We start from the raw sequence: 24,687 nt of genomic DNA on the forward strand, positions 1-24,687 counted from the left end.
CAGCGAGGAGAGCCCCAAGAGGAAGGCCTGGCCCAGGGCTGAGGTCCGGATGCGTCAGTATCTTTCCGAGACACCTCCACCTCCCCAGCCCCAGTCTGGAAGCAGGGGCTGCTCTCCACTCCAAACCACCAGTTAGATGACTGGCAGAGGGACGCCTACTCCCATCGAGGAGGGGGGTGTCAATGCGCCAGCGCTGGGGAGGGCGTGGCCTGGGGCACAGCCCACTGCAGGAGGCAGGGGCCCTCAGTTCTGAGTCTTGCTGCAGAGGACAGAGTCACCAAGCTCCCAATCCAGATTTCTTTCTGTACCATCTCCAGATTTTAAAAAGTTGACCATTAATTCTAAAAGTAACACAACTCTGTGGGCCGGGGCCGGCTTTCAGTCCTCCAATGTATGACTTCTGAAGTACAGCTTTTTCTTTCCAACTTAACAAATTCTTCCACTGAGTGCTGGATTTCTGTCATTTGGGTTTCGAGAAAAAGAAGTTTGTGAGGCTGATGTTCCCCAGTTCTTAGGGAAATGTCTGTGTGTGTGTGTGTGTGTGTGTGTGTGTGTGTGTGTGTGTGTTGGCCACGACAGTGTCTGGGACCAGGGGGACAGGAGGAGGGGCTAACGCTGGACCACACCCTCTCGTCAGGGACTCCAGGCAGCTGCTCAGCTAGTGAACACACAAGCCACTTCTATGAAACATTTATTTCCTTTGAAACCTCCAGAAACATGCCAGACAATCTCAAGACAGGGATGAGGGGCGGGGGAGACAATAAAGAATAAAAAAAATCCAAATGAAACAAATCAACATATGAAGAAAAAAAAACCCCTGCTATCTTCAGCCATCAGATAGAACACCAAACTCAAATTAAATAGATTTGCTTTGCTGAGGTCCTTAAAAAAATAACAGAAAACAAAACCAAAAATCATAATTTACACTGGTCCATGTACATGATTAGGTCCCCAAAATGATTTGAATGATCTGAAGAGATGAGGAGACAACTTAAAAAAAAGGGTGGGGGAGGGTGGGCTCCAGGTTAGGGTCTGAGGGAAGGGGGCAGGTTGGTGGTCCTGGAGAACCTTCCAAAAAGGGATCCGGGAAGAGGGGCAGAGACATCACAGTAGTTGGCCAGGGCTGAGGACACGGCAGGCCCCCTCACAGCCACCGCATCACACCACAGTGAGGAAGAGGAGATGGCGGTGGGGAGAGGGGCCAGAGGCTGATGCAGGGAGGCGCGATGAAGGTCCTTTTCTTTCGCTCCCCAAATGCCTGGGTTCTGTGAGGTCCCCAGAGTCTCCCTCCCTGAGGTTTCTGGCCGCAGAGAGAAGGCGGAGAAGGTGGCAGGGTCTCTGGACAGAGCTGGCCCCAGCCGAGTGTGCTGCTCTGAGGCCCTCCCTCCCCCAGCCAACTTTGTCCCTCCAAGTCCCCCCACTGAGCTCCGGCCCACAGGGGACGCGCCTCGGTCCTCAGCTTGAGGTCGGGGGAATCCACAGATTGTGGCCACACAGGCTTGTTCTGGCGCAACTCTACATGAAAAAATAAATATATATATATATATACTTTTGTTTGTTTTTAAAGGAAAAAAAGAAACTATTTCCTGGGTGAACAGCGTAGTACCACACCGGCTTGGCTGCCTGGAGAGCCGCCCCCTTATTGCCTTTAGAGAACCAGCGTCTTGTGGGGGTTCGCACAGCCAAGTGCTCCCCGGGGAGCACAGTGAGGGTGTCCGATGTCACCGCTGCGGTGGGGCCTGCGGGATGGGCCGAGAGGCTCTTGCAAAGGGAAAAAAGCAGAGAAGTGATGAAGGCTGTTTCTCTCCAGCCCCGGCCTGAGGGCTCCGTGGAGCCCCTCCTGGTGCCTGGAAGAGGCCGGGGCTGTGTGGTCGTGGTCAGGGCTGGCGGAGCCGGGGAGGAGGGGACGGCCTGGCTGGGTCAGTAGCTCGAAGGTGGAGGGGCCCAGGCCCTGAAGCCTCTGGCAGCCAAGGAACTGATAGAAAAGGCGTAGAAATGGTCCCAAGTGTGCAAATAGCTTCCCCTCAAAGAATTTGACTCTGGATGCTGGGGTTTCCTCTCTCCAGACTGGGACCCCCCCAAGAAAATAACTGAAACTCTAAGAAAGTGCTCCTGGTTGCTTTTTGGAGGATAGGGTTGGGAGGGGACAACGTCCATGCTTTTTGGAGCCAGTGCACCAGGGACCGAGAGCCCTGGCCCGCATCCACACCGGCCCTCAGCTCTCTGGGGTGCGAGGCAATAATGGGCCGTCTCCCACTGTGAATTTTCATGCAGGGGTCTTGGCCCCACAAGCCCAGATGCTGTTGTACGTGGTGAAGAAACCTGGTTTGTGAACTCCTGGAGCCATGAGGTTTGGAGACTCACTCCTGCCCTCCACCCCCTTCCTACAGCTTCCTGTAGGACCATGGCTTGGTCCTAGGAAGAGGCTAGACGGGATGGCAGGGTGGCCCCCCTGGGGGGGTGGTGTGGGCATGGCCCAGCCTCCAGGGACCACAGGTGGGCAGCTCAGAGGGAGGCCTGAGAGACTGTGTCGCCTCCTGGGGCTCAAGGACCACAAGCAGACCCCAGCTCGCAGCCCCAGGGAGGCTCCCTCAGGTCCCACTGCCACCCTGGTTTCCGTGTCCTTGGGAGGGCGGTGGGGCCCTGGCTGGATGATCTCAGTCACGCCTGCAACCAGAGGCTGGGCTGAGGGACAGGAGAGCAGGAGCCCACGGCCCGCCCGGGCGGAGGGGTGGGGCAGCGGCCTCTCCCGTCAGAGCTCCTTCTTCTCCCTGCAGAAGATCTCGGCGAACTTGCGCAGCTGCTCGCTGGCAGCCTGTGACTCCTCCTGCAGCCGCTGGTTGTTCTGCCTCAGGCTGGCCACCTCCGACTGCAGCACTGCCTTGTCCTGCTTCTCCTGCGGGGCAGGGGCTGGGCGTCAGCGGGGTGCCCTGCGAATGGCTCCCCGGGGCCTGTGTGCCCTGGCTGGGCCGTGGTCCAGAGCCAGGCTGCCAGCGATCAAATCCCAGCTCTGCTTCTCAACAGCTGGGTAACCTCAGGCAAGCCACTTCTACTCTGGGGCCCCAGTTTCCTCTGCTCTAAGGGGGGTGGTAGAGAGGTTTCCCTGAGGTCACACAGGTTGAGCTCTTAGAACGCAGCCTGACGCTGAGTAACCGTGTGACCAACATCACCGTATAACTGGGATCACCTCATTGCTCCCTCACAGCCACCCAGGGCCCTGGGGGCTGCTGTTACCCCCGCTTTCCCAGAAGAGGAGGCCAAGCCTCCCACAGCAAGTCGGGGGCTGGGATGTGGACACAGGGCTGCCTGTCCAGGCACCACTGCCTCCTCCGAGAAGACGCCCTCCCAGGAGAACGCAACACGCCAAGGCAGTGATCTGTGCAAGGCCACAGGGCACTAAGTTGGGGGTGGGATTTGAACCCGGGCCCCTGTGAGTCCTGGGCTTGAGACTCCCACGTTACACTCTGCCACCTTTTGGCCTTTTGCCCTAAAGTATATAAAATAACAAGTGCAACTCTCTTCCAGTCTGACTTTTCCTCACTCTTCCACACCCTGGAGGTAAGTACAAGGGACGATGTGGAATGTTGCCGTCTAGAGATCCCTCTGACCCATGGATGTTAAACATTTCTGAAGCATGACGATGCTCCAGCAAACAGTTCTGCAGTTCTTAGTTTTTCTTCAGTGGGAGTTAGCCTTTATTTATTTATTTTTTATTGAGCTTGCTTAGTTCTTCACTGGAGTTATCAGACTTCTTTTGTATGTTGTAAATACATAGATTTCTGTTCTGACTTTAACCAGCAGCAGAATATTCTGCTGCATGGGTGTCCTGTCATGTACATAACCCTTCTCTTGTGGACGGACAGCTGCACTGGCTCCAGTTTTTTATCGCCAGCAGTAGTCATCCTTGCCCACAGACCTCTCAGTATCTGTGCTTGAAATTCTGCTGGACGAGTTCCCACGGTGCAACTGCTGGGTCGTATAGTTTTGATAAATATTGTCTGATTGTTTTCCAAAAAGGTTGGGCCAATTTATTCTCCCTCCAAGAATGTAAGAGAGGTTCTCTGTGTGCTTACCAGCCTTTGCTGCTGTCACCTTTTAATTAATTAATATATTTAGCATTTATTTATTTGTGTTTATGTATTTATGTATGTATTTATTATTTATTTTAGTGGAGGTACTGGGGATTGAACCTAGGACCTTGTGTATGCTAAGCATGCACTCTGCCACTGAGCTCTACCCTCCCCTCTACTGTCACTTTTTACTTTTCACTCATGACTACATTCAAAGCTGGGTGGCCTCCCCTAGACCACACGAGGTGGGGGCGGGGGCAGGTACCGCAGTTTCCCTGGCCCGAGAGGCCAGGAAGTGAAACAGGGAGGCGAGTGCCCTGAGGCAGCTGCCCGGCAGCCCTACCTTCTGCAGGTCCGTGTGCAGCTGTTTCAGCATCACTTCCAGCTGGTACACTTTGCCGGTCAGATCCAGGGGCGGCTCCTCGCTGGGAAGACAGGAGACAGGGTCAGATCAGAGGCCCACCAGACTCCAGGGAGGGCTCTTGGCCCACAGCTGGGAGGAAATTGGGGTACAGGCCCCTCTTGTCCCTGAGGGTCTGGGAAGTCCTCTCCTTGCTGGAGTCCTGAGGGAGGCTTGGAGGGGAAGCTCTGAGGGAAGCCAGCCCTCTTGCTGGCCACGCTCTACCTGGTGAGGGCACACCTGTGGATCTGGATGGGGGTTGTGGGAGCACCAGGCCCATTGAAAGCTGTGTGTGTACCTGCCCTAAAGTGTGCATTCCTCCCGAGGATGGACCACATGTGTGCCAGAAGGAGAAGCCCCTCTCAAGTGTGAGCCCACACTGAGTACCGGCAGACCCAGCTGCTGTTCTAGCTCTTGGGGCACCTAAGTGTGCAGATGAACATGGCCTGACTTGTGGACAGGAATAATGATGACACTGACTGTGATAATAGCCTGCCTGTTACCCACCCTGTACCGTGTGAGGTCTCAGCTTGACGGATCTTCCGGCTCGCTGTGGCCTGTTACCCGCTGGACAGAGGCGAAACCCAGGCTCAGGCAGAGACGCTGCACCCAGGCCCCCAGCCTGTGGCTCCTGCTCTGTGCAGATTCCCCAGCCTGGGGCCCGTCTGGCCCCTGCTGAGGAGAGCGGGCAGCACCTTCCAGCAGAAGGCTCCACTGGGTGCTGTGGGACACATACATCCGGTGGGGGTGCTGGGGAGGGAGGTGGGGGTCTCAGCCCATGGAGGAGAGAGGACTGGGCCCTCCTGCCTTTCCCATCACTTTCCTCCCTGCCTGGTCCTGCATCTTGGGGAGCTGTAGCTGCAGGGTGAGGTAGGAGGGGGTCACCAGTTCAGGGGTGAAAGGAATCCAGGAGTGTCCCTGGAGGTCACGGGTCCCGCCATTTCCACACCCACCCTGTTCCTGCCCTTGCTGTGGCACCCCATCAGTAACTGCCTCATTCTGCTAAGTAAATGGGACCACATCTTTGGTGAAGGTTGAGCTCTAAAGCCAGTGTGTGAAGCAAAAAACAAGAAGAGTCAAAATCACCATTGGAAATCACCTGAACTGCCCACAAAGTACACTGCACGACTGTTGTATGTACACCCCTACATGGTGAAGTGTGTAGATGAGTGTGAAATGCACTATTTAAATCCACGGACATGCAAACATGCCATTTCCATCCTCTCTCCCTCTCAGTCATTCTGCTTTCTGCCAAGCTAGCTCAGTCAAACATGTGGCACTAAATGTGAGATGACAAATGGGAAGTGTCTGCCTCCCTGTCTGCCTCCGCCCCAGAAGCCTTGTGAGGGCAGGGCTTCTGTCACCTCTGGGTCCCCCGACAGCCCAGCGCGGGGCCTGCCAGGGAAGAGGTGAGAGGCAGCTGTCAGGGGAACATGTGCATAATTGAGGAATCTGCAGGGGAGGAGACCCAGGAGCAGACAGCAGGGAGGCTGAAGGCTGGGAGCGGGGACTCAGAGGGGACAGATGTGAGGCAGAGAGCGGGGAATGCTGGGGGACTGGCGGGGGGCAGTAGTTAGTGTTTTCCACAGTTGACAGTGAAGTGACTATGGAAGTACTGATCACAGTGTCCAGGAGGATGGTGCCAACCCTGACTTGGTCCCTGCTGGGCCCCAGCACGTGGATTGGTCCAAAGTCTGTTGGGTGAGAGAGGTGGTCACTCCTCCAGCTACCACTGCGGGGGCAGTGGGGGTGCCCTGCACAGTGGCCTCTTGCCTGGTGACCCTCTTTCACTGCCTGCAGGGACTTGGGTTGCCAGGCCCCTGGGTGCTCCCGGGGAAGCCTCACCTCATGGTAGGGGTGGTCCTGGGGGTCGGGGGCCCCCTCTCCAGGCTCAGGTGGCTGTGGACAGGGCTGTGTGCAGGCGGGATGTCTGGGCTCAGAGCTGGGTCGTTCAGAGAGAAGAGCGAGACGGCTCTTTGCACTGCGGGAGAAAGAGGAAGGGGGTCAGCAGGGCTCCTGGCTCCTCCTCACGCCACCCCCTCTCCCCAAGTGACTAACCCCGCCCCGCAAACCTCCAGGACATTCCCAACCACACTTGGGTGAGATCACACAGGCATTTAGGATGGATTCTTGCCAGAAAACCAAGCCAATTCAGGACACAAATAACAATAACCTGTCCTGATTCCAAGCAAGCCTCCAGACCCAACGACCAGTTTACACAAAATACAAGAGAGAGAGAAAGAACTTAAATGCAGCGTGGGGAAGCAACCACCCGAACTGGGCAGAAATGACCCGGTTTCGTCCATAAATAAATGGTATGGGAAAGATGGCCAGAAGTGGATGGGGCTGACGCCGGGTGATGGGGACGTGGGGGTTCATCACACTCTAGTTCTGAGAATGTCTGTGAAATTTCAAGAGCAAAAAGAAAAGTGAAACAGAGAATATCATGTATCCTGAAGAGAGAAAAGAATCTGGGGGGTGGGGGTGGGGGGTTCCGGGGTCCCTCTCCAGACACGTGACTGGCTCTGCGGGAGGGGCCAAGTGCCTGCACTTTCAAATGGGACTGTGAGGGGATCTTTCTGAAAGGGCAAGAAGTGGGAAGAGCCTGTTGTGCCCCCAAAGCAGCTGGAGCGTTGAGCCCTAGGACCGCCAGACAATGGAACATGTAGGGTGTGAACAGCCAGGAGGAGGGGCTGCGTGTGGCCCCTGTAGGGAGAGGGCCCGACCACCTGGCAAAGGCAGGCTCCCGCTCGACTCTCTATCTCTGTGCTGGATGAAGAGCACGGTGAAAGCTCAACGCCCGCCCGGAGACCCACCCACTGTTAACGTCTTGCCACACTTTCCCTCCCCCATCATGTGCGTGGGCACCTGTCCGACTCCCCGGCCTCTGCAGAGGAGATGGCTGGCATCCTGGTTCACCTCTGCGTACTTCACTATGAACCTCCACAAAGTAAAGGCGCGTTCCTATAGTACACAACCTCGTACTCAGGAAATTTAACATCTATAGGGTATTACTGCCTAATAGATGCTCACCTCGAAATTTCCCCAGTTCTCTGAATAACATCCTTTGTAGCTGTTATTTTCCATCTTGGATTTAGTGTTTATTCTCTTTGAAAATACTTTTATCTAAACTGTTTCAAACAGGCCCCAAAACAGAGAAAAGAGCACCATGGGTCCTCGTGAACCCATCACCAGGTTCAACAACTTTCGGCAGACCCCAGTTCCCTCTCCTGTGCTCTCGGCTTTTTTTATTCCCCTGATCACTCCTCTCCTTTACTTTTTAAAAACAGCTTACTGTGGTTTCACTGACATACACGTGACCAACTGCACACGCTGAAAGGCATGCAGGCTGGCCAGGTGGCTCTGCGGCAGCCGAGCCTCAGTTGCCTCACCTGTAAATGGGATCCTACTACCTCCCTCAGACCAGAGATTAGAAGAGGTGATGTTTGTAAAGCAACAACCTGCTGGCTCAGAGCAGATGCTCCGTAATGTCATCGTGGCTGCAGAGTCACCTCCTTCAGGAAGTGCCACTGGGCAACCCCCTCCCCCACGGAGCTTGCCGGGCCTCAGTAGCGCTGGATCACTGCCTGGCAGCCTCCCCCCTACAGCTCTGGAGTGTGAAGCTGGGGTAGCCTTGAGGCTGGGCCTCATATTCTCTGTCGCTCTCCCTCCCACCCTATACACCCTCACCCTGCTGGAGGCTTGACAGCCTTCACCTCGTGGCCAGAGGCCACTGCAGGATGGGATGGAAGCAACCAATGGAAGCCAACGAGGAAGGACGCTTCCTCCGGGGCCACTTGCCAGATGTGGACTGGCTCAGACGTGAAAACAAGAAAGAAGGATGTGTTCTGTATGAGTCTGGGTGAATACATTCTGCTCTGTGCCAGAGCTGTGCTGGGCACCCAGTGGTGACAGGGACAGCCCCAGGTCCTGCCGGGAGACATAACCATCATCAGAGAGCAAAGGCACAGGCAGAGGAGTCAGGGCTACGGGAACCCAGAGGAGGTGCCTGATCTGGACTAAGGGATATCAAGGAGAGCTTCCTGGAGGAGGAACAGTAAAGCTGTGGCTTATAAGATGAAAAATGAGCCAGAAGAGTATATTCGTGTCTGTCAGGGTTTGACGGGTGAGGAAACTGAGATTTAAAAGGTAAAGCCGCTTGCCCAAGGTCACATGGGATGGAAATGGCAAAGACTGCCAGCTATCTCTCACAATCTGGGCAACCCCCTCAGTTGGGCAACGTGCTATTTCATGGACTCCTCCCTGTGGCCCCAGGCAGTGGGTCTAGTCACAGAGTAACTGGGGGAACCAGAGAGATGAAGACACCGGCCCAGGACTACACAGTGAGCAAGGCACAGGGCAGGATGTGAACCCTGCTCCCCCTGATTCTGGAACTGGAGCATGCTTCCCCTTCAAAGCTCCAAGGCCCTCTGTGGATCCTTCCAGAACAGAGCAGGGGGTAGGGATCTGGCGGGGTTGAGTGGGCTGGCACCTACCTTCGTACGCCTTGGCTGCGTTCACCAGGCTGGACCACTCCAGGCCGGCAGCCGTGTCAGGCAGTGGCATCATCCCTGGGTCGAGGCGTCGCAGTGGCCGGTCCCGCCCATCGGCCAGTGAGAGCTCTGAGGCTGAGATGGTGGCTGGTGGGAAGAGCAGAGCCGGGAGTTCGGTGAGTGACAACGTGAGAGACAGAAAAATCAACACATTGTGTCACACTCTGAATACGATTATATAACACATACACACATTTCTACTTAAATAAATACATTATACTTATTAGATGATACTCGCCCGGGGAAAACATCCAGCAGGGTAAGGGGCTGGGGTGCCGGATACTGAAGTGGGTACACCTTGCAGGATGCTGGGGGGCCTCGCTGAGAAGACGGCTTTTGCACAAAGCTCTGAAGGAAGGGAGGGAGTGAGCAAGGCACCTGAGGGAAGAGCATTCTGGGCAGATGAGACAGTCAGTGAAAAATCCCTGAGGCGGGAAAGTGGTTTAAGCAACACCGAAGAGGCCCTTGTGGCTGTGACAGAGGGAGAGACAGAGAGCAGTGGGAGGGAAAGTCACAGAAACGAGAGGGCTGGATTGTGCGGGGCTCTGCGGGCTGTGATGAGATCTCTGCCTCCTGCCCTGACTGAGATGGAGACACCGCAGGGCTCTGAGCAGGGAGGGACATGACCTGTCGCGGGTGTGCACAGGGTCCCTCTGGCTTCGTGTGGGGCACGATCGTGTGTCTGTGTGGGCGGGGGGAGCAGGGAGCAGGGAGGCAGTGAGGAGGCTGCTGCAATGGTCCAGGAGGGAGATAATGGTGGACAGGGCCAGGTGGGGTCAACAGTATTTCCTGAGAGTGGACATGGGTGTGAGATGGAGAGAAGGGTCCAGGGTGACTTCACGATCGGGGAGCTGGCACTGAGATGGGGTGGGTGGTAGGGAAGACTGGGGGGTGGGATCAGAAAGTAGTTTCTGGAGGTGTGGAGTGTGAGATGCCTCAGACACCTGCAAGGAGACAGCGGTGCGGCACTGGCCACATGAGTCTGGAGTGGAGGGGAGGGGAGGGTGCCAGGCTGAAGCCACAACATGGGTCTTCCATGTAAGGACGGTGTTGAGACGGGGCAGGGTCCCTGTGGGGAGACCCGGTCGAGTCAGGCCTGACACGCTGGGCAGAGAAAGAGGCCCCTGAAGTCGCAGGTGCTGATAGTGACAGACATGAGAGTGGCGCTGGCAGTGGCATCTGCTGCACAGACAGGGTGAGTTCGCCGTGCCAGCTCACTCGGCTCACTGAGGGTGACAGGGAAGCACAGAGGTCAGGCGGTGACTCGGGCTGCTCCATGTCCCCTGGTTGCACCCCCTCGCTGGGCACCACGCTGGGTGCTACGGGGGTCATCTCGGCCACACGTCCAATCAGCCAGGAAGGAGATGCTGTCATGACCCCGTGTTATGGGGTGGGGGTGGGGCAGCAACTGAGGCTCAGAGTGGGACGCTGTCCTGCCCACATTGCTGTCACCCGTGGTGGCCCTTGGATGTGACATGCAGGGTCCTATGCTGACCTGCTCTAAGCCCGACCCCACATGGCTTTGGTGTCCAGAAGGTCCCTGCTGACATTCTATTTCAACCCCGCTCTCTAGTCCAGAGGCACAAAGCTGACTTATGACAGATTAAAGTGCCCACTCCTGGTGACGGGGTACTAACAAAAAACTGCGTAAATAGCCAGTGTTCCCTCAGGGCTTACTGCACGGCAAGCACTGAGCTAGTGTTTCCACCTGTTAACTAGTTTGATTCTTGGATGAACCCATTAAGGTAGGTGCTATTTTTGCCCACATTTTACAGGCACGGAGAGGTTATGACTGAGTTCAGGACCTGGGCCGCCCAGCTCTCAGGACGTGTGGTACTCGTAAGCATTTGCAGAGTGAATGAGCGCTCGGAAGAATAAACAAGGCAGGAAGGATGCCAAGCCCTTGACCTCCGTCCTCTCCAGCCTCCTAGTGCGTCCCCGCTGAGCGGGTGGGGGCCGCGGGAGCAGCTGCCACTGCTGAGCAAGTGCTTAGCAGGCGCTGCTGTGAGAGGCTCCTTGGCAGGAGGGCCCTTCATCAGCGAGGCCCAGGCCCAGCCGATGGCATCTCTTCACCCCCGATGTGGCTTGGGAAGGGCTCTTGAGCAGGCGTAGAGGGGTGGAGAGGCCTGAGGGCCCCGGCCATACAGAGGCCAGATGGGATTCTCTCTGGTTTAGGGGGACAGGAGAGTCAGATGGGCAAAGAGATGTGTGTGCTCCGTGAGACAGGAACCCTGGGCTGCTGTCACCCTAGTGACCCAGACCCATTCCCAGAGTGACAGCCCAGGCTGAGTGGGGCCGTGATGGAGAAACAGAAGGCAGAGTGAGCAGGATAGGATGCAGCAAGCCAGGAGGCTGCGGGGGCCCAGAGGAGGTGCCTAACTCAGTCTAGTCAGGGAGGACTTCCTGGACGCAGCAGCATCTTAGTTGAGACTGAAAGGATGAGGCAGAGCTAGTCCAGGGCATTCTATCTGCCTTGTCTGGGTCTGTGATCTCCGTGCACACCATCTCTGCCCTGGCCCCTCTCTCGCTTTCTCCTCACAATGTGTCAAACACCTACAATGGGCCAGGCCCTGCCTTTGGCACAGACCGGGCAGCAAAGATGAGAGGCAAAGGAAGGAGACACAGAGAGAACTTAGGGAAGCTAGAGGAACTGCCGTGGAATTTAGCCCTGCCAGGGCAGGGATGCTCTGACATTCTCGCTGCCATGTGCCCAGTGCCCAGAGCAGAGCCGGCCCCGGAGCAAGTGCTCAGGAAACAGTTGTGGAATGAAGGGGCAAACAGAGGGGCAAACCAGGTGCTCTAGAGTTTAAGATGGGAGAGGTGACCCAGCCCAGAGCTTAAGGGAGACCTCCCGGCAAGAGCAATAACTGAGCAAAGCTCTGAAGAAGAAGCAGGAGTGAATTACCAGGAATAGGGTCAGGGGAAGAGCATGGCGGGAAGAGGGAACAGCCATGTAGACTGCCCTGAGGAGGGAGAGTGGGGGATCGGAGGATGTAAGGGAGGGTACTATGAAGTAGAGGGACTAAGGTGGGGCCCAAGGGTGGAAGCCCCAAAACACCAGGGCAGGGAGTATGGACTCAGACACTAGGGTAATGGGGAGCCATGAAAGAATTTTAAAAGGGGAGATAGAACCCGTCAAAATAGTCCCAGAGCCTCCTCCACCCCATCCCCTGAAGTGTACAAGAGGCTCTGACTAGACGACACAGGGGCACAGCCCCTCGGCTGAAACCCTTGGGGTAGACACATCTCTGAAGTCAAGATGTGTTTGGATTTGAGAAAGCATGATGCGCCGTACTCACAGAACACATGCGGAAAGGTCGGCAGCACCCCCTAATCCCACACGAGCATCCCTCAACGAAGCAACTGATCATCCACACCAAGTGGGGTAAAGAAGGACCACAAACAGCTTCATATCCATGCAGGTGGGGCACTGCTGCCCAGTGAGCTTGGCCCAAACCTCACTGCCTTTGGGGTTGTGGATAACAGAGTACAGGGTGGACTGAAGGCACAGCCAACCCCAGCCAAAACATGGCTTTCTGATGGGGACCATGTGCACAGCACCCTCTGCAGTAAATATTTGCTGGATGAATAAAGGGGCACATGGGCCACACCCCCTCCCTTCAAGAGTTGGCCGACCTGGGGGAAGTCAGGTAGGTAAATAAATAATTACGAGGCAGTCTGCTTGGTGCCAGAACAGGGAGCTGAGGCTGGAGGATAGCTAACACAAACCCCTGATCCTCAGGGCCCTGGCGCTGAGCCCTCTAGCCTGCACTTGGAAAGACTAACATTCTCTCTGGTCTCAGGTGGCCCCCATCCTTGGGTGCTCTGGACTCTGAGGTGACCCCGGGGAGACCCCTTCCTCTGTGGGTAACATCCAGTGCACTTCAGTTCCTGCCCTCAGTTGGCTCTGACCCAGATGACCTCCAGCCTTTGACCTCCAGGTGATCCACAAGCTCGCCCACTCTGCTTCCCACCCCCTTGGTGCCTGGGCTCACATTTCTTCTCCGGGAAGCCGTTGCCGGTGGCAGGGATGGCACCGGGGCCGCCGGGCGGGAGGGGGTGCTGGTGCTGGCGGCGGGCGGGCAGCGTGCTGGAGGGGAAGGCGCAGGTGCTGGTGAAGAGCACGTCGCTGGGCAGGCCGGGCTCTAGGCTGGCGGGGCTGGCAAAGCTGGGCTCCCGACGCCCGCTGCACAGACTCTCATCCGATAGCGTCCGCTGAAGACTCTTCTGTGGTGACTGCTGCCAAGACAGGGGACACTGGATGTGGTCACGGCCAGTCCCATGGCTGCTGTCCTCAGTAGTGGCTTCTTCCCGTCTGGGATGTCTGTGGCCCTTACCCACCCAACATCCATTTCTACCCTTTTCTGGTCAACATACCCCAGTTTCCCCCTGGGGGTTCCTCCTCCCCCACAAGCGGCCCACATGGTTCTGCTGGGCTGATCCCAGCCTCCAGCTCCGGGCAAGGTCAGGGAAGGTGGTGTGACCCAAGCTGGAGCACTGGAAGTCAGTCCATGTGGGCACACTAGGGACTGAGTGCTGGCTTCCCCCAGTGCTCATGCTGCTGGGAGAGAACCCCAGACAGACTGCGGCCCCCCAGGTCCCCATGAGAGAGTGCCTGCCTGAGCATGTAGCTGGGGGTAGGCAGGGACAAGAGGGAGGAGGAGCAGTGGAGTGAGGGACTAAGGATGTCTGCTGTTTTGGCCTCCCCCACCCTTGCGTGACAAGGGCCTGGAGGCCCCCGGGGCAGCTCTCCTCCCCTCTTGGTCCCTGCGGTTCGGACTGCTTCCCCTGTGGGCTTCAGGAGGATGACATGAAAGCCAGTAAGAGCTTCCCTTTCCAGTCCCGTGAGGTACTGGTGTGGAATAAGTTCCCCTGTGCCTGCCAAGGCCAGGTTACACTGTACTCTTCTCCCTGACCAACGTGACATCCTGGCCACATACACCCAAAGAGGCTGGCAGGTGCTATGGGCAGAGGCCATGGGCAGGGAGGGCGGGAGTGAGCGCAGGGACCAGTCCTCCTCCCGCCTCGCCCTCCCACGGCTCCCTGGCCTGCCTGATTCAGTGAGTGGCGAGGCGGGGGCAGCCTCTACGTACCGCGGCGTCTCTCTCCTGCTCGGGCGCCAGGTTGTCCATGATGATGAGTTTCTTCAGGTCATCTTCGATGGTGGACTTGTAGTTCTTCCGGGGGGAGCGGAGGTCTCGGAGGGACGCCCTCAACCTCGGCTGCCCGAAGACGTTTTTCGTGTTGCCGTCCACCTGCCTGGAATGAGAGGGTCAGGGTCGGAGGGGCCTTGGGAGGCTCGCGCCGCTGCCCAAAGCGGTCCTGACGCAAGAAGGCCGTGCCGCCGCCACTGGGCGAGTGACCACAGGCAGCTTCTCCGCTTCACCGGGAGAAAGTGGGACAGAGAGACCAGGTTTATTCTCTCCGCTCACTCATCCTACGGAGACCTCCTGGCACCGACTCTGTGCCATGCGTGTTCTTGGTGGAGGCACAGCCCTGCACGTGGAGCTGACTCCAGTCAGGAAGCCTGGCAACGAATAAGTGAACATAATGGGAGGAGGGGAGGTTTTGAAGAAAAATAAAGCCAGGTAAATGGAGAGGGGCTGACAGGGACGGAGGATGGCTTTTCTGAGGGGATGGAGTCTGAGCTGAACCTTGGAGGAAGGCAGGAATCCACCAGGTAGAAGCGGGCTCTGGGCAGAGGGAACAGCAAGCGTTGGGCTGTGAGGGGGAACAAGCCGGGTGAGTTTATGGAGTGGGGGGAGGGGCGAGTAGGCGAGGGGGGTGAGGGGTGGGAGGTGAGGCCTGGGAGGGGCTGGGGCAGATGTTTGGGAACCTATGAGCCACAGAGGGGACTTGCATATGGGGAGCCTCTGATCTGGGGAGCGCCACGCCCTGATTTGCATTTTAGAAGGGTCCCGGATGGAAAAGTGACCCTCATGGAAGCAGGGACACAGTGAGCAAGCTCCCGCAGTTGTTCAGGTGAGAGATGCGGGTGGCCCAGACCAGGGATTCCAGCCACACAAGAGGGATGGGGTCCCACAGAGGGAGCACCCCCGGGGACCGGTCTCTATGGCAAGTGCTTGGCCACAGGCAGCAGACCTCTGGCCTGAGCGCTCCAGGGCCCGGCACCAGATATCCCTAACTTTGGTTTCCTCATCCCTCACGCTGGGTAAGAGGGCTCACACATGATGGGGTAACTGGGGGGATCCAGAGATGAGGTCACTGTACAAGGCAGAGCCCCCCAGCTGCTGCCATCTTGCTTTTCTACTGATCGTCCAGTTTCAGAAGTCGGTTTGTGAGCCAGCGTCACTCTGACCACCACTCTCTTCTTTGGCATTCCCCAAGCTGACCCAGAGCTGCCTTCCAGAACATTCTGTGGTCTGAAAGTCTTTGAGGCACAGCCTGGGGTTAAGAGCTGGAGCCCTGGAGGCAAACAGGCCTGGGTCTGAGTCCAGGCTCTGCCTGTTCCTGCTGTGGGAACCTGGGCAAGTCACACCACTTCTCTGATCCTTGGTTTGCTCATGTGGGAAACAGGCTGACCTCACAGCATTTTGGGGTTTGCTGCAAAGCGCCTGGCTGGCACCTGACAGAGCAGACACTGGGCAAATGAGTTTCCCTGAGGCAGCCCAGGCCCCTGAGCTGCACACAGCCCTCTTCTGCTGCTCCTAACTCTCTCTGCTGGCTCCACAGACCATCATCCCACCGCCCTTTGGCCCTCTCCTGGCCCAGGCTGACTCCCCTGGGGCTCCAAGTCCTCCACTCCTGGGACTTCCCCTGAGGTTCCCCCTCATCCTCTGATTTTGGCCCAGCCTTTGGAGTCAGGTCTTCTACCATGAAAACTGGGTCCCTCACCTGAGCTGTTGCCACCCCCCAGAAAAGAGGTAAGGACAGCTATCAGGGTGCCCTCAGGGTGCACCAGGCCCTCTCCATCACCTTGTGAAATCTGCAGAGCAGCCCTCCCCCACAGCCACTATTACTAGCACCTCCATGTTGCAGATGGGAAGCCGAGGCACAGAGAGAGAAAGTAACTGTCCAAAGCCCCCCAGCCTGTGAGCAGGGGAGTCAGGGTTCCCGCCAAGGCCACCAGGCTGCAGAGCCCTCAGCTGTCACCACTGTGCTTGACTGTCATGTTTCTATCACAGAGACGGCATATAAAAGATGTATGGTATGTGGAACGTAATCACATTTGGTTAAATAACATGCTTTTATAGGCAGAAAAAAATTCTGGAAGAAATTATGAACAATGATTACCTCTGGGAAGTGAAAGTCTTATCAGAAGGTGGAAAAATGACTTTTACTTTTCATCTGATACCCACATCCTTCTGAACTGTCTGAATTTATTTTTACTATAATCATGTGTTATAACAATAATAATAATAAAAACTAGTTTAAAAAGAGCTGATACCTAGACTTCATCATTTTGTAACTCAGGAAAGAAAAAAAGAGTCTTTGAATCCAGGAAGAAATGAGATACCCTGGGCTCCTGAGGGTATTGAAGTCTACATTTTTTTCTCATTTTCTCAGCTGCCAGGCTTGGGATTTTAACAAAGGAAGGAAGAGAGGGTGGTGAGCATTTTCTTGTTAGGTCATATTCCTCCCCAAATGAGAATTCCAGGTCTAGGGTAATTCTGGCTCCATCATTATTAGGGAAGAGTGTTCTCTGCACAAATGAAAAGCTTTCTATCCAAACGAGGGAAACAGAAAGAGGCAGAAAGAGAGAAAGAGACAGACACACCCTAGAGTACATATTGCTCCTGCGGGAGCTGGAAGGGGACTTACCCCACCTTCCCTTTTGAGTTTGCCATTTCCCAGAATCCCCTGCAAGGGGGGGGGGGATGCAGTGACTCAGCGTTGGGCCCGCTGTGCGCCCAACAACCCTGGAGCAGGCTGGGCCCTCAGCTCATCTACTGCAATAAAGGGGCACTGTCCACAGGCACCCCTCTGGGAGGGGTGTAAAATGACCTGCTGCAAACTTGAAAACGTGCACTCTCTTGGCCCTAAGAGTTCTACATCTGGGAGTGTTGCCTTCTGAAAGGCCCGCATGAACCCACGTGTGCCAGGGTGCATGGGGAAGCTTCGTGGGGTCCTGTCTGTGGAGCACACAGAACTGGGCAGTGGCGGGCAGGGGAAGGGCGAGGTTCTCCAGGGACCATCTAGCTGCTGAAGAGAAGTGGGGCTGATCCACGGGACATAGAAAGAGGTTCTCCCAGATATGTCATGGGAATAAAGAAGCAGAATGTGCAGTGTGAAATCATTTTTAGAAAATGAAACTCACACACAGCTTAGCTTGCTATACTGAAGTTTACCTAACTCTCAGCTCCAGAGGTGGCTAGGTGGGGAATTCACTTTTTAAAAACGTTCCTCACCACAGCCCATGAAGTCCAAAATGAGCTGTCCTGTTCCGCCTCAGCCCTCATCCCCTCCCACAGGGCTTCTCAGGGTTCCTTAGCACAGCAGGCATGTTCCTGCCTCAGGGCCTTTACACTGGCTATTCTGGCTACCTTCCCCAGCATTCCCTGCAAGTGGCAGCTTCTCAACTGTCCAGGTTGGCTCACTTCCTCATAGAGGCCTCCCCTGACTGCTCGGCCTCCTGGTGCTTGCTCCCTGCCCCGGTGAGCTCCATCACACAGTCCAGTGTTACCTCCTCACTGTATTCATTTCACGATGATCTGTCCTGTGTACTTGTGTTTGCAGCCCCACTCCTCCCACCAGCAGCCTTCTGTGTTCCATGTCTAGTGTCGGGAACAAGGCCTGCCGCATTGAGGCCCTCAAAATTCGTTGTCAAATGTGTATCACACGGAGCCAACCTTCCTGCCAACCAAGCAGCCAACCTCCCTTCCCATCTCCTCCTTCCCACCTTCCTTATTCTCTTCCTTCCTTTTACAACAAGCTTGACTGACTTTTACAAGACAGAAAAAACTAGAGAGATCCTTTAAAAAGTCAAGCCAAAAGAACACAAGCATTCCTTCCCTGCTCTGTTTGTGTTCATTTGCTACAACCACCTTCCCAGCTCCCAGGACCTGCAGGACTCTCGGGGGACACTCCTAATTCTACAGTGCAAGGCTGGCTCACTGGAAGAAATCATGCTAGAACCTTCTCCCCCAGCCCTCAATTCTGCACTTATCCATCCACTGCGGGCTCCACGTGGCCTGACAGTGTTAGTGGGCTGCTGCGACACATCTAACGGGAGGAAGTACGATGAAATTCAGTTTGGAGCATCAAATCGATCACTCTTGCCCTTATTCTCTTTCTTCTGGAAGAATTTTCCAATGTATTTTCTAAACTGAAATTCTAAGCAATCATTTAAGATGCTATTAAATTCCAGGTTGAGAGAAAAACAAGAACAAAACCCCAACTAAACCAAACTGGGCTTGTACATCTCCGATCTTTTCCCTTTTTCTCAAGATCTCTGGTCTCCGTAATTGTTTAAACCTAATGACCTCTGAGGATAGAATGGACTATCCTCTGACCGTTAAGAAGAATGAGATCACTGTGTATGTACTAACAGGGAACTGTCGCTGAGCTGAGAAAAGAGCGCGTGAGAAAGGCTGGAGGTGCAGGGACAGGGGGTGACTGCATCGATAAACAAAAAGAGGCCTGAGGGACACACACACACTCACGCGTGCTCCGTCATGTTTGGAACATTTTTGGAAGGATGCAGAAGGAATGAAACAACGTTTTGCTTCTGGGGAGGGGAGCTGGATGGCTGGGGGCCAGGGAAGGGAGAGAGGCCTGGTTTTCAATGCAAACCCTTTTGTATCAGTTTGGTTTTTATCCTGTGCGTGTTTTATCTTTAAAAACACAAATGAAGAAAACACCCAGAAGGAGGTGTCCTGTCTCAAGGTTCTGACCGATAGCACAAGACAGTCTCTAATTTGCCCAGGTTGTCTGAACTCGCATTTGCCATATTGTAGAATTAAACTGCTTACATTGGAAAAGAAAAAGAAAAAAAAATTACAAAGAAGTCTCTGCGGTCAGGACCCAGACAACAGCAACTTCTTTTTCCTGTGATAACAGGGCCAGAAATGGATGGCAACCAGGGGCTCCCACTTGGCTGGGCCGATCCTGCTGACTTGGAACTCTGGCCTCCAACTGGGGCAGCTCCCTCGGGGCCGGGTTAATGAAGCTAATTAGCAGGCTGTCGGCCTGCCTGAGCTCGGGGGTTCTGCCAACCTCGCTGGCGAGGACACTCACCAGGTCTGCACCTTAGGCAGCAGGCAGATTTTCCTGGAAGGATGGCTGGGAGAGGCCTGTGGGAGTTGGGGGCAACCGTGCCGTGGGGTGGGGATGTCTGCGAGACGCTTTCCCCTGCTCCTTCCGTGGCTGGGCTGAGCTGGACCCAGGACCCCTAAACTCAAGGAAGGAGCCCAAAGGCCAGATGTTAACCACTAGACACCAGAGCCCATGATGACCGGGCATTTCCCTACGACTCACTGAATCCTCACGCCAACTCTGGGGGGTAGGCACTCCCGTCTTTCCCTTTTGAGGCTGGGGGACGGAGGCACAGTGAGTTGAGGACACTCAGAAAGCAGCGCTCAGTGTGCATGGCACATGGTGATGTGGGCCCTCACCTGGGGCCGGTGCACCTTGTGTGGCTAAGTTCCCTCCTCATGGCCATCATCGCCATTACCTACCATCATCCTGCTCTCCCGGCAAGGGCCCTGATGCTCCAAGGGCTTCCAACAGTGATGGCAGAGCCGCTAGCCTCCAGGGACAGCCTTTCGGTTGGGCTGAGACGAGCCCGCGGGGGAGGACGAGCCCAGGACGGATGGGGAGGCAGGGCTGAGGGCCGCTGGTTCTGCCTCCTGCTCCACAGGGATCCAGCCTGACAACCCACTGGCCTAGTCACACCCTCACCTGGTAAGCCCTGGGCAACTCACCCTCGGTGCTGGGGTCCTCACGTGGATTAACTCCATAAATCCTCACGACTGGGAGGTAGGGACAACTGTCAGGCCAGTTTAAAGAGAGGGAAGCTGAGGGGTTAAAGAGCTGATGAGGGAGTCCCGCCCTGACCCCATGCTGTTCTGCCCCTCTGCTGGCTGGGAGAAGGCAGGCCAGTGAGTCCAGTGTCTTGGGACAAAGGGGTCAAAACAGGGCCGTCCGGCCATCTCTGGAGGCAGAGCTGCTGGCCTGCCCTGTAGGATTGACTGGAGCCTGAGACAGAAGGGCTGAGGGCGAGGAACCTGCAGGTGCTCTCGGTCCCCTCAGCATGCAGATTCTCTGTCCTTCACCAGCTCACTCTGTCTTTTCTTCAACAGAGTGTTCGCCTGAGACTATTTCCACCAAGAAGCTAGTCCTCAGAACACACGAGCCACTGCCCTGGATGCCTGTCCTCCCTGCTCTCTCACGTGATGAGATGCTCTGTTAGTTACCTTGCTGGGAGGAGTCCTGGGCTATGCACTTCTACCTGTGCCTCAGTTTCCCCAACTGGAAAGGAGGTCTCTGGGAGGATCAGTGGGGCCAGGTCTGCACAGCCCTAGCCATGCAGCCTGGCTGAGAGGCAGCGCCCCCATGTCAGCCACAGCCATTCTCATTCCTCTGGGGATGCGTTAGACCAGAACCAAAGACAAAGGAGGCAGACCTGGTAATTACTCCTTTGGGGAAAAGCTCATAATATGTGGTGACAAATTACAAAACCAACAATCATAATATTTGCAGTGATTAACCTTAACTAACCAAGTGAATCTGGGCAAGGGACTCAACTATTATGTGACCTCAATTTTTCTTACCTGGAAAATGGGATACAAAGTACCTACACCTCATTGTTCTATAGTGCAGATTAAATGAGTTAAAGTAGGTAAAAGGCTTATGACAGTACTTGGCAGGGTAGGTATCAATAAACGTAGGTAAATAAGTTATGCAAATGAGTTTTTGTGCCTTGGGATAAAACATTCAGCAGCAGAATTATACACAGATTTAAAACAAACATGTTTAGTCTCAAATAATTTAGCTAGAAGTAAAGACAATGTTTTCTGGAAAACTAGGTTAAGTGACTCAGAAGTGTCTCTAACAATGACAAAGACATTATCTCCAAACTGCGCAGGGAGAGTCTGAATAAACCAGCTTCTTGAAATGGGAGGGTGTGGACAAAAGGATTAATCCTGTATTAACATATAATCTTACGCATGTGATTTTAAAAATGTATCTATAACTAAATTAATAAATGTAAGAAACTATGAAACTATTTGTGTCCCCCAATATTTTATATATGTAGTTTACGTACGTGTACACACACACACGTATGTAAAAAGACTTCCTTGGATCTTATCACTGAGAACAAGGGGCTGCTGTTTGTTGATGGCTGTCACGTATCCAGGGATATTTTCTGAGTGCCTGCTATGTACTGGGCCCTGAGGGGGGCTCAGGTGCTCTGCTCTCCCAGACCCCTCAGTCCAGTGGGGCAACAGGAAGGAAGCAAGTCTCTAGGACGTGACCATCTGATGTGCCCTGGACAGATGCTGAGGGAGGGAAGAAGTGTGGGGTCGGCGGGAGCAGTGAGCCTGGTGTAGGGGCTCGGGGAGCATCTTTGAGGATGGCATGGCTGTGCTGAGACCATAACCCTAATCTTATGACTGGTGTCTTTATAAAAAGGGGAAATGTGGACCCAGAGACCTGCATGCGTGGAGAACGCCACATGACGATACAGGCAGAGACTGGGCCATGCATCTATAGGCCAAGAAGTCCTGCAGACTGCCAGCGAGTCAACCAGGAGTGGGAGAGTGGCATGGAACAGGTCCCTCCCTCCCTCCCAGCCCTCAGGAGGAACCAACCCTGCCGGCACCCTGACTCGACACCCCGACTCGGCCTTCCAGCCTACAGGACCCCGAGACAATGCATTTCTGCTGCTGAGCCACTTGGTGTAGGGGCTTTGGTGCCACGGCCTAGCCAGCTGCGGGTGGGTGGAAAGGAGTGAGCCGGGTGGGGAGGGGCCCGGGTTGGGAGAGGGAACAGCAGGCACGTTGGGGAGGCAGGGCAGCTGCCCTCATGGAACAGCACAGTGGGGTGAGCAGGGCCTGACCCTCTGGCCATCCTGAAAAGTGGGGGCCTTACAGGATCCTATGGGGGTGCAGTTCCATTCACTGACGGGGCACCCACTGATGTCTGGCAGCTATAAGAATCTCGTGACCAAGACAGTGATCCCTGCTTTCCTGTGGGGCAACTAGGCAGTGGAACAGAGAACAGCGACAGAATAATGGCTGGGAAGGCTGAGGAGGGGGCATTGGACGAAGCCCCCCTGGAGCCAGACACAAGATGCAGGGCAAGAGAACTCCAGGGCCGAGAGAGCCACCGCAAAGGCCCTGAGGTCGGCCGTGTGTGGCAGGGCTTAGGCGCGGGAAGAGGCCAGGTGGCTGGAGTGGGGTGAATGAGGGGAGCATGGGAGGAGATGAGCGCAGAGGAGTGCGGAGGCGGGTCACGCCGGGTCCGCGTGGGAGTCTGGGCAAAGCATGCAGTGTACTAGTGCCTGGTACAGTGTATGTGCTCAGTAGATACGAGCCTTCATCATTAATCCTGGGAGCAGGGGAAGTCCCTGGAGGTTTTAATCAGGGGAGTGAAGGATCAAAATCTAGTTATCCAGATGCCCCCAGCTGTTAGTGAGGTGCGTGGACAGGATGCTCAGCCTGAGAGCGGCTTGCTCACCCGTGACGTCTCCAGGGATCCCATTTCTCTCTCCTGATGCCTCCTGTCATCCACATGGCCTCACCCAGGTCATGAAAGACAACGTCACAGGATGGAGGAGGGCAGATCCCTGACACCCAACTGAAGAGGAGCCTGGACCAGGGTTCCTAGGCTCTGATCCAAGCTCCATCCCCTACCGGCTGTGAGATGCTGGGCCTCAGGTGCCTCATTGGGAAAAGTGGGCAAATAATAGGTTCACCTCATGGAGCTATTGTTGAGGATTCAGTGAATTCCTGTACGAGAGCTCAGAACGGAGACTGGCACACAGCGAGTACTCAATACATGTTTGAAATCATCACATTCTCCTCACTTAAAAAAAAAACAAAACCCTTTCTTAACTGACCACTCCTCTCCTTTCTCTTCTGCTTCACAGCAAAATGCCTCAAATCAGCTGCTTCCGACTCTGCCCTACTTTTCTCTCCCGCACCCTTGAGTCCCCTCTGTGAGGCTCAATTGGTCGCTCAGTACCTGGGCTCACCCCACCCTGACCTCTCAGTCATCACCCCTGGGTGCCTCCTTTGCTGGTTCCTCCTTGTATTCTCTGAACACAGAGGGGTCTCAGGCTGAGTTCCACACCTCCCCTCCTCTCCTCTCCTGTGGCCTTTATGCTGACTGACCTCTCCCTGAGCTCCAGACTCCTTACCCGACTGCCTGCTCCATGTCTTCTGCGCGTTGTAATCACAACCCGTCGGGGACTGAGCTCCGGAGCCTGCTCCCCACTCAGCCTCACCTCAGCCCAAGGGGAGTCCACCCTTCAGGCTACAAGACCTGCTTTCATCTTCAACCTTGCTCTTTCTCTCACGCTACATCCAATCTGCCAGCAAGGCCTGCCTGCTTCCATTTCAGAGAATCTGACCTGGAGCTGCCGCCTTCTCCCCGCTCCCCACCCCGGCCTCCATTCTGCTCCAGCCCTCTCGTCTCCTGCCTGGACCATTGTGGTAGCGCCTCCCTGGTCCCCTGTCCCCACAGGCTGTGCTCCACACGTAGCTGCAGGGACCCTGTGAGCACCCCGTTTAGATCATGTCCATCCCCTCCCATGGGGGCCCCTGACAGCAGAGGCCACGGCCCTTAGAGGGGCCCACAAGACCCTGTACGATCTGTCCCAGCATCCCTCTGACCTCACATGCTCACATGGTCCCTCCCGCAGACCAGGCGCACTCCTGCCTCAGGTCTTTGCTGTTGCCGCTCCCTCTGCCTGGAATGCTTTTCATCCAGACACCACAGTGCTCGCTGCCCTCTGACCTACTGCGCTTTCTTCCTAGTTATCCTACTTGTTGTCCACCTTCTCTGCCAGAAAGTCAGCTCCCCAAGGGCGGGGATCACCGTCCGCCTGATCACAGCTGTATCCCAAGGTGTGGACCCGCATGGCGTCCTGCACGAGGGACTGAGCTGTCACCGTCCTCGGTGGTGCCTCACCAGGCATCCAGGCACTTACTTCTTTGGGTCAGTGAAGGGGAGCGGCCGTGGCGGGGGCTCGTCCGTCCTCTTCCATCCCGCCGGGTGCTTGTTGCGCACAGGCTGCTTGGAGAAGAAGGACTTGGGGACAGAGGCGGAGAGCTGGAAGACGCTGGACTGGACCAGCTGGGAGGGTCGTGGGCTCTCTGCGCTGGCCGGCTTGTGAACCTGAGCGGGGTAGCCGGCCCTTGAGCTCATGTCACTGCGGAGTGAAAATGAGAGCAATAAACCACCACTTCCATACCACATTTTGAAAAACTGATCTGTTGAAATTTACTCTTGGGAATCAGTTCCCCGTATGTCCATTAAAAAAATGAATAACCTAATTACTTCCCCCCAAAAAGATGAAAAAATAATAAATAAAAAATAAATTTAAGAAATTTTTTAAAAAAAGAAGAAATTTACTCTTAGCAGACAAAAAAGTTCATTCACACAGGAGAGACACAAGTACATTAGTGCTGTGGAAAATTCCAATACGTAGCCGTCTACGTGGAGAAAAGGTAACTCTCCCTTCACAGCCCAGACAGCC

At 55.3% G+C, this 24,687-nt stretch overlaps 1 protein-coding gene across 5 annotated transcripts in view; it reads right to left on the minus strand.

Annotated features, from left to right (window-relative positions):
• Positions 1 to 675: 675 nt before the first annotated feature.
• SIPA1L3 (signal induced proliferation associated 1 like 3) overlaps positions 676 to 24,687 on the minus strand; it is a 214,779-nt gene continuing 190,767 nt past the window's right edge. For 3 of the 5 annotated variants that reach the window (XM_032486153.1, XM_032486152.1, XM_032486154.1), the window contains exons 16-22: positions 24,139 to 24,360; positions 14,117 to 14,282; positions 13,019 to 13,262; positions 8,967 to 9,110; positions 6,316 to 6,451; positions 4,414 to 4,495; positions 676 to 2,896 (exon numbers count right to left, since the gene is read on the minus strand). In XM_032486153.1, the coding sequence (XP_032342044.1) occupies positions 2,753 to 2,896; positions 4,414 to 4,495; positions 6,316 to 6,451; positions 8,967 to 9,110; positions 13,019 to 13,262; positions 14,117 to 14,282; positions 24,139 to 24,360 (1,138 nt within the window). In that variant the 3' untranslated portion in view covers positions 676 to 2,752. The remainder of the gene's footprint in view (positions 2,897 to 4,413; positions 4,496 to 6,315; positions 6,452 to 8,966; positions 9,111 to 13,018; positions 13,263 to 14,116; positions 14,283 to 24,138; positions 24,361 to 24,687) is intronic. The other 2 variants (XR_004322355.1, XM_032486155.1) reach the window with 2 other exon arrangements.

This window comes from Camelus ferus, chromosome 9 (assembly GCF_009834535.1).
Source record: "Camelus ferus isolate YT-003-E chromosome 9, BCGSAC_Cfer_1.0, whole genome shotgun sequence".
Taxonomy (NCBI): Eukaryota; Metazoa; Chordata; class Mammalia; order Artiodactyla; family Camelidae; genus Camelus; species Camelus ferus.